We start from the raw sequence: 10,053 nt of genomic DNA, 5'->3' as shown, positions 1-10,053 counted from the left end.
GATAACGCAAATACACACACCAGTGATGATGTTGACGCCGATAAAGAAAATTCCTAAAGGACAGACCAAATGAAGTTATTCGCACTCAAATAAAGTGATGCAAACGGTAGTTATAAAAAAAACTCTAGTACTTACATGAATAAATTTGAAAGATAAAAGATATATAAACTGCTATACTGAATAAGGAAGGTATTACGTAACATGATGTGTGGCATACTCGAACATAGATTATTTTAATTCGATGATTTATTCGAATATGTGTTAGGTGACTTAAACGAACAAATTGGGAACTTTGCCAACAATATACCAAGGAAAAGAACAGTACTTTCTTGTTGTGCCAACATGAGTATTATATAACATATTAGCTCATGTGGTGTTATAATAAGCTCATGTAGTATAATAATTATTGCGTTGGGTTTTGATTGAAAGTTGACCATGTAGAATTGCAATTTAATTGAAGTTGAATTAAACAAAATGTAATAAAGTAGAAGAAATATTATATATATTGTAACTTAACATACAAATTTATTGTAAATTATACCTTACATCTTTGCTTGCCCAAAGCTATGCAAAATAAGCCGAATTAACAATTAATATTATGTTTTTCAAAGACTAGGAAAAAGTATATCGGTACCTACAGTGTAATTTGTGTTACAGGTATATATGAAATAATCTAATTATATCCCAGTGTTAGTACGTGTATATACAGTTCATGAACGTTGTATGAAATCATCAAACCATAGGAAATATGAACCCTATGTAGTACTAATCCTTTTGTTGAGGCAATCTTAGCTGTCACTTCGCTGATTACAAATACTGCAGGCATCTATAAACCGTCGTCAATAATGGAAAGTCATGTGAGCGCTTTTCGCTTCCGCTGTTTATAATCGGAAAGAATAAGAATAATCAGATAAGAAATTTTAAACACGATAGTAAAACATACAATGTGTTATCGTATCAAACATACATACACCAACAAACTGAAAGTGAAAAGTAGACAATACGCAAAGATGATCTGTAGACTGTGGCTTTCTCTACACAGAATTGTTTATCCTCAAGTGTCGATTGTACTGTAATTTCCCATGAGTGGTTGAGCTTTATACACTTAAACGCTTAACAAGAAATGCGAGAGTCTAATTAGTAGTAGTATCTATTATATGATAAAAATAAAGGCAGTGCCAACCATTTTACACACACGATACACTTATGCACACAATTCATAGTCAATAATGAGTTTAACGTGTATATACAATTCACACATGTAACACACACGTGTTCACACAACATACTTCATTATTTTTCGCGGTCAGTTAAATTACAAAAATCCTTGCATGTGTGAAACGAAATACATTTGTTTGATTATCAAATCTGTATGTTAAATAAGAAAAACTGATAAGCTTATATACCGAGCACCTTTTTCAATTCTTTCTATATACGCTCAATTATGGTTTTCAAGCCATGTATTACGGGTAAGCTTTCAGGGCACATCGGCAATACAATTACAAGGCGACGAGTGCACACTAACTTAATATATAGAGAAATGCGTAAATGCGAAACGTCTTTGGGGTAATTCACTTAAGTCACTTACCATTAAAGAACTTGCGGCGATTATATAGGCAGCTAAGATGGCAAATAACAGTTTCTGTCTACGGATAGTATAGAGTGTGAACACGATTTCTTCATTAATCAAATAAGAGCGGCGTTATTAAATTGGTCATATTGAAACGTTCTAAAATATTCAACAAACCAAAATATATTAAGTGTGATTATGGTGGCCACACTTACGTATTAGTATTTCCTTGACTTCTGTATGCATAAAATACAAAGTAAAAATAGTAAGTACACGTTTGAGTTCATTGAAGGCACTCCATTGTCCTAACGTTAACGTGTTCCACGTTCGTTTATATCACGTGAATATATTTACCTCAAATAGTAACTAAATTTTATTCGTTTTAGCGTTTTCAATCACGAATGGCTTGCGTTATTACCTAGGAGACATGACTTTACCATAGTTAATCGACCACATACAGCCAAGACAAAACTAGTCGAATCAAATTTCCCTACCAATTAACGAGGTAATATGAATAACTTGTGACACGGAGAGAGCACAATAATTACAACCTCGAAGTTAAAGTAGGGTCAAACGGGCTCGTGAAATGTTTTTTCTTAAAAGGGTGCACATTGTTCTATCAAATGGATGACATACAAGGATGACTCCATTTATAGACAGAACAATGATCGACTGCGCATGTCTGTTAAACATGAGTGGCGGTGGAATATGTACATGGGCCTTTCCGTCACAATAAAGCGCACACTCGTGAGAGTGTAACTCTGTTTTAAAAACATCCAGAAAAAGACAGAAATATACAACGCACACATTGCCGAACGGGTCATTTGCGCAATAGCACGCCTACAGTTTTAGACTCCTTCATTGAACGGGGTTCATAGCGTGATAGTAACATACCAAACCATACGTTTCACATATACAACCACGAAACATATGCAAACGATATCAAGGCGGTACAAATGCATGTGCTATTGGCTATAAAGTCCTTTATTGAATACACAATGATGTTCTTTCATTCTATTGATGGGACTCCCCTGCGACAATAATGGGGCATTCCGTTCAGTGGTGTATGTGATGTGCATAGCGAACACATATATTGGCATCAAGCGTTCGCTGAAACACAACATCTAAAGCTGAGATCGAGCTCGTTTCAACATTACCGATTTCATAACTCAGACAAAGAGTTTGAGTTGATGTTTTTTATCAACTACTAAAGTCGTGATAACCATGGCAGAACTGGATCCCGATATGTACCCGAACCTCAACGATATATGGCCATCTGATAAACCAGATGAAGACGAAGGCGCGCCGAGTACGAAGACAGTGTCCATTATACTGCTGTATCTAGTAGTGTTCATAATTGGTGTCACGGGTACGTACGCACGGAGACAATTATATTTATGTACCATCATTTGTCATGTATACATTAACTTGATGATTCAAATCAGAAGTCATAATGTTTACTTACCCGAACAATATTATCAATGCAGTTTGTGGCTCAAGTTCTCAATAGCAAATATGATATATATTGCTTCATGTCTAAAGTGTGCAATTTCCAATCAAAGAGACGTATTGTTTTGGATCATTGTTTCCACAGTTCAATAATGACATTATTGAACATTGATAGACGCATTACGTATACATTATAGTTGTTTTTACTGTGCAATCATTAACACATTTTTAGATGGATATTTTGTTTAATCACAGGGACACACCTGCATTACTGCATATATAGAGGCAATCAAATATTCAATTATTATATATTGCAATCAATATATTACCTGTTGAGTAGCTCGTTAGCAATAACCACCACTTTGTACACACAATAAAACCGCTGCTTAAAAGGCAACATCGGTTGTTTACGATGTGTATGTAACACATTATTAAGTCGGAAAGTATTACGATATACACCTGCAGTCATTCCGCGTCAGTAAATCAGTCACCGCAAAGATCGATCAAACAATATAAGCATTATGAAAATAACGCAAAGTATACTCGAGGGCAGGATTGTTGTTGCATCAAAGAAGAAGACTTTAGTATGATATAGGAGACCAAAATGCCAGAGAAATTTATTTTAATGTGAATCGTGCATGTTCGATCGTAGACAATGAATGACACAATTCTAGAATACTAGTTGCTTGCTTACGTTCCACGTGATCTAACTCTTATCCGTGCTCACCAGCGTTGAAAGCGTACACTAATGAAGCAATTGGTATATTCATTTTACAGTATTAATAAAGCCTCATAATGTATGTAATTAGTTTTACACATGGATCCTTAATATATAATCCCGCTTCAGTGCTTTCATTTTATGCATTCCTCATCGATTGTGTGTGCCATTTCACGCGCTGTACACATGCAATAAATATGATAAACTGCCAAGGCTGGCTCCAGCTTTTATTGAATATTTTCTCCTTTTATTATTTTATCTTAACCAAGTGGGTGGGCCAACTTGAAAACCCAACGAGGACATTTGTTTGTACCAAACACAGTGTATATTCCGGAGCGACTATATCAATATTAATAAACGTGTACGCAAATGCTTTATTATTATTATTTGTTTTCGCATATGTTAAATCTCCATTTTGTATATATATATATATATATACATAGATATACGCTAGCAAATATCAAAAGGCACGCCGGATATCATCTTAACATCTCCGATTACAATACCTGGTAAATTATGCGTCACTAATGCGGATAGATAATAGGGGATTATACTAAACCTTCCCTAGACACGTTGACAGCTGAACTGTCTCATCAGTCTCCCGGCAGATAATTGTTTAGGTTGTGAAATGCTCGACATCCACGTATGTGATATGACATAATCGGTTAACATGAACGAAAATATAATGCATTAACTCGAGGTCTGATTTCTGCATTATTAATAACCGTATATATTTTATATTCATATTGACATATGATGAATTATTTGTACTTGATTAATAAAATAAATAATTTAAACACTCATTTGTATTCAGTTGTCCGAATTATGGCCCCCATGTGGCTTACCGTATTATTATTATTTTTATTTAGCCGTCATTTAAGCAAAACACGTGAGTTTGCCCGTCATTCTAGTTTAGAATATACTAAGTGCTTTATATTACGACACATTTAAACACGTTTACCTTTGTTTACAACGAACGCGTTGTCCATGTAGCGCGTGGCGGCGAATACAACCAAAATATCATTATTGAATATTCATTTTAACAGGAATCGTAAAAAAGTTAAGCCAAGCAACATTATCAGAAAACCGATTCCAAATATGTTCTTATATGGCATCGCATGTAATTATTGTAATACAGGCTTATTTCCGCACATCGGACAAAAAGGACTGTAATAAGATTGCACATGAATACGGTCTCACATTTCCGGCGTTTGCCAACAGTCGCTAATTAATATTCACGATAGTCTCGGTCAGCCTGATTAACTATTCATCGACTTCTGCATGAATGCTGCTAGTATTAAGTGATTTGAGATAATACATGGATTTGTGTAACTGATATGTAACTGAGTTTTACGCTTCGCCAGTATATATGTATACTATTAACATGCTTGGCGAATATGCCACACGCAAAATACGACAATTACAATTGTATTAGAAGTCTGATGTTTAAATCAATTAAAATTTATTTATTTATTTATTTATTTATTTATTTATTTATTTATTTATTTATTTATTTATTTATTTATTTATTTATTTATTTATTTATTTATTTATTTATTTATGTATTTATTTATTTATTTATTTATTTATTTATTTATTTATTTATTTATTTATTTATTTATTTATTTATTTATTTATTTATTTATATTTGACTACATTCAATTTATCTGGTTCTTAACCGTGCTACATTAGGGCTTCTCCTGCTGTACGTTTGAAATCATCTCGCCATAGCATCCTAGGTTTCACTTTATTGCTTAAGCAATCTTTTAGTATTAGGAGTATGTTTGATATTTTTCTACACAAATTTGATAGCAATGATTAGTAAGGCACGGAATCGAACTTGTCATGTACTAATTAAATAAATCACGTCAATTTCAGTAAAGCAGATTAGACTTCAATTAAATAGTTTTCATTTGTTGTGGAGTGGATAAATGTCACAGAATTGAGGCATTATCGAGATTTATTATTTTTTTAATTACTGATCCAACTTATACATATCAATTGCTAATCAAGTGCTATGAGTAAAATGCATAAAGACAGTATATCTATGCCAGATTAGCTGATAGCTGCCGCTGTGTTTTAATGTAAAAAGCGCCGTTAACATTGAACAAATGAAATTATCATAGAAAACAATTTTAGTTTTGCCGTGTTACTTTCAATTTTGCGAGTACTACACTCGTAATTCAAAAATACAAAACCATCCGTATTTCTTGGACATTTTCAATCCGTTTGCAATAACAAGTCGGAATTATGCTTTAAACCTTTGCCCTAAATGATTCGTCGATCGATAATGCACACAACCGTTTTTTGGCGACCCCACCATTAACGCTTCAGATACCCTCAGGGTCACACAATTCATTTGTTCACATGACTAACTCTCCATGAATCCCCAAAGTAATGACCAGGTTCATCTGTCATTAACTCCATTCAACTGAATGCAACATGTAATAAAGGAGTTTATTATTCACACAACCTATTAGCTAGACATACTATCGTGTAGATGACAGCGACACATGGTGTGTGTTGATTATTAATTTGCATCTTGTTCACCCGCTGTATCAAATTGATAATGATAGGTAAATGTATTTATTCATATTTCACTAACGTATTGTGATTCGCATAGATATCATGTTGTATATCAGTTAGTTAGGTGTCTGTTCATTTGAAAGGAAATGTTAAAATTCACGACTTGTTAGTGTAATACTTGGTAGGGTAATACTTAATACATGGAACCGGGAACAACCGCTGATGGCGCTGTTTACAATCGAAACATATTGAAGCTTGCCTATGCTCATTCAGACTACAGTGTGAAGGCCGAAACAGTTGTTAAATTTGGTGACTAGTTTAGCATGATAGAAAGCGCGTACAGTCTTCCAATTAACACAATAGACAGAGTGCTGGTCAAGACCAAATGTACGTAATTCCGGCGTTTCATAATAAATGCTTTCTATTAATAATTACACTTACAGGTAATATTCATGAATAATGTCTACGTCATAACCTCGTTAAAGGTAATTTACATATTGTGTACGCAGTGCGCATGCTTCAGTTCCTTTTCCGTATTCCACAACGCATGCGTCAATACAGTGAGGTCAAATGCAATTTACGTTTTATGTAATATTATATATTGAATAAGGCCATCTCAAAGGTCAATAGTAAAAAGAAATGTTACACTCAGTGTAACTTAACGCGCCTCTGTCATACATGTTGACTTCTCGGTTAATAAAAAGGCTATGTACACGGAACTCTGCTATATATTCTTTGCATCCGTCACAATAAAAGCTACCTTACGGTCGTGAGCTTTAAAGTACGGAAAGTTGTAAAGCAATACATGCCCCTAAACATCAATCAATGACTTTAATTAATAAATGCTATTAACATGTTTAATGTCCATCGACATAGACAACTCAAGCAATCAATCATATATTGATTTATCTTCTATAGGATGTACTGTTTTTGATGTCATTATTTGTATTTATTAGAAGTATTTCTTGTCCCAATTGGTTCAGCTGTAAGTTAACAAAAGTGTACAGCTGCAGAAGATTGTGAAAAGTCACGACGTATAAGGTTAACTGCATGTACTTAAACGTCGTTAGGTAATTTTACTTTCAATAACTTCTGTTGGTTTAAATCCAATACTGCATTTATTTACATTGGAATACATTTGAACTGATTGCAGACTAGACTGTTTTTTTTCTATTTTCCTTGGGAAAGAGAAGTAGCAATTTGATTTAGAATTCTGAATTAAAATCGCATGCAGGCAATTTACTTAAACAACCTCTAGTCTACTTGCAAAATTTTACAAACCAAACCATTAGTTAGTACACATTAGTTAGTATGGATTACTTTTGGAAGATGGTTGGTTACATAACAAAATATCAGGGTAAACTTAAAAACATTTGATATACTTGGAACAATGGTTTTTCACGAGAGGGAATATAATCCTATATTGCAACACGTGTATGTCGACCTGAAATAATAGTCCATTCCAAACCAATTCAAAGCAATTGACAATAACCTCTCCTTATAATAAATAACTATTATAACTGATTTTAATATCTGACGTTATTTATGAGGTGTACTTATGTGCACATTAGGACAATTTGGCTCACCATGACATTTTGTAACAGTGAACGACGTTGCTGAGTTGTGTGGTCTCTTCTTTTTTGTTTTAGGCAATGTATTGGTGACAGCGGTGGTGGCAGTAAATGAACACATGCGAAGTGTAACCAATATGTTCATTTCACAAATTGCTCTTGGTGACATCATAATGCTGCTCCTGGCCATGCCGTTTGACATCATTGGTAACTACGTGTATGAAGTAAGTTATTTCTTCATGGAACATTGTATTAGCGCTATTATGTCATACCCTAGGAAAAACTAAACAAACTGTATGCTTCATTTCAGTTCTATTGACAGCAATGTTAATGAACTATCGATACTACAACGACTCACAAATTGAATGATAAGCCTGATCTCATGTCAAATCTGGCGAGTGAAACACATATAATCATGTAAATGTGATTAATATGATAAATATCCCGAATTACAAAAATGTTCATATTTTGAATAGCCTAAAGTGAAATACTTTTTGGTCACAGGATTGGAGTTTTGGTGCTGCATTATGCAAGACGATCATGTTTTCTAAAGACTATGCGTTAGCAGTGTCCATAATCACTTTGACAGCAATGACTATAGACAGGTGAGTATCGGAAATATTTACGAAATATTAATCATTTCGTGAACGTATTTAATTTGTTGAAAATGTTAAATAAAATCGTATAACTCTTTTCCACTTACAGGTTTCTTACATTATCCCGTTCAATGAGGAAATACAGCATTCGGACCATGAAGAAATTCTTCACAGTAGCAGTTATCATTCAATTGCTCTCATTATCTGTTGCAATCCCATCGACTGTATTCAGCGATGTGTGGCATAACTTCACCCCGAATGGACAATCAAACGACAGCGCCGCCAATACGTCAACCCGCATTTGTAAACTGAATACAAGGTCATCGAGTTTGCTGTTAATTTCTTTATCGCGTGTATTTCTCTTCTATGTTTTACCACTTGCAATTATCGGTGTTTCGTTTACGAAAATCAATGCTTTTCTCAGATCGACGGAGGCCCAGGTTTTGCTTTCTTCAAATGAAAAAATCATGGCTGCCTGCAAAAGGGCGCTAAAATTGCTGCTCATTCTAGTCGGATTATATTCTGCTTTGCTTCTACCAACCGTTATAGATACCATAATCTCACTTGCTATCAGCGATGAATCGTTATATCACAATAAGTGGTTTTCTCTTTTTGAATTCCTCGCGGACACGGCATTGTATGCGATCTGTATTTATAAACCAGTCGTTTATTCAATTATGAACGCAAATTTTCGACGCGGGTTTCGTGAGCTGATTTGTTGTGTGAAGGGCAGCTCTGGAATAAATACATTAGACACCCATGATGACACTTCGACTCTTGACACCAATGATATATGGTTTAACAGTGATTTTAGCGAAAGCAGTGTACAGTACGATGTAGGAGATAGAGTGTAATATGCTGGATTTCGAAGTATATAACAAAGATATATGTGTTCTTAAAGAGAAGTAGTGTGATAATTGAAATTCAGCAAAATGAAGAGTTATTTGATGTTATTTTCGGAGAAGCTAAATTATAATACTTTAAAGAGCGTAGTGAAAATATCAATATCAACTGCTTTGCCCTTACTACATGTTGCCTCCAGTAACAGCTGCAAATCACCTTTTCACCATATGGGCAATTTCATCGCGAGACGACTAGACAAGTGTAGAAAGTAGCGGCTGAGATATGTTGCAACGTCCAAAAACATCGTGCGTGCAGTTAAAATACATTCACAAGTAGCGAATGTTAAATATCTTGGATTTCTTAAAAGTATTGAGTAAATTTGAAGGTCCAATGTAAAATTCAAGAGGAAGTATGAATGTATACATAATTAAAATATCCACAGGAAATGGAATTGTCCGAGAATGTTGCCAACAAGACGTTATCTAGAATATTAGTTGTGTTGTTAGTGATAATTGCGCGACTAACACTGGCATGGTTGTATAAAAAAACATATATATATATATCTGGCTTCGAATGTTTCAATAGACAACATTTTATTTCATAATATTTGTGTGTAAGCCTGAAGTGTCATAGCTACTTACGGCAAACGATCTACTGCTACCGGGGATGTAATCTTGTTAATCCTGACATCTGCAAATATCCCTACCAAGAAATAGTAATGTTAAGTATCGTTCACATTCAAATTGTTTGGCCGATATAATGAGCTTGAATATGCTACTG

At 34.3% G+C, this 10,053-nt stretch overlaps 1 protein-coding gene across 1 annotated transcript; it reads left to right on the top strand.

Annotated features, from left to right (window-relative positions):
* Positions 1-2,794: 2,794 nt before the first annotated feature.
* LOC102801910 (gastrin-releasing peptide receptor-like) lies at positions 2,795-9,374 on the top strand. The gene is made up of 4 exons (XM_006820149.2): positions 2,795-2,939; positions 7,913-8,058; positions 8,339-8,439; positions 8,540-9,374. Exons 1-4 carry the CDS (start codon positions 2,795-2,797, stop codon positions 9,282-9,284), a joined length of 1,137 nt encoding a protein of 378 aa, XP_006820212.1. The 3' UTR covers positions 9,285-9,374.
* The last annotated feature ends 679 nt before the right edge of the window (positions 9,375-10,053 follow it).

This window comes from Saccoglossus kowalevskii, chromosome 18 (genome assembly GCF_978046115.1).
Source record: "Saccoglossus kowalevskii chromosome 18, keSacKowa6.1, whole genome shotgun sequence".
Taxonomy (NCBI): Eukaryota; Metazoa; Hemichordata; class Enteropneusta; family Harrimaniidae; genus Saccoglossus; species Saccoglossus kowalevskii.
This window is presented reverse-complemented; position numbering and strand designations above follow the sequence as displayed.

Coding starts and splice junctions, on each gene's coding strand:
- LOC102801910 (XM_006820149.2), top strand. CDS start 2,795: ATGGCAGAACTGGATCCCGATATGTACCCGAACCTCAACGATATATGG. Junction 2,940..7,912: donor GTTCATAATTGGTGTCACGG/GTACGTACGCAC, acceptor TTTTTGTTTTAG/GCAATGTATTGGTGACAGCG. Junction 8,440..8,539: donor ACAGCAATGACTATAGACAG/GTGAGTATCGGA, acceptor TTCCACTTACAG/GTTTCTTACATTATCCCGTT.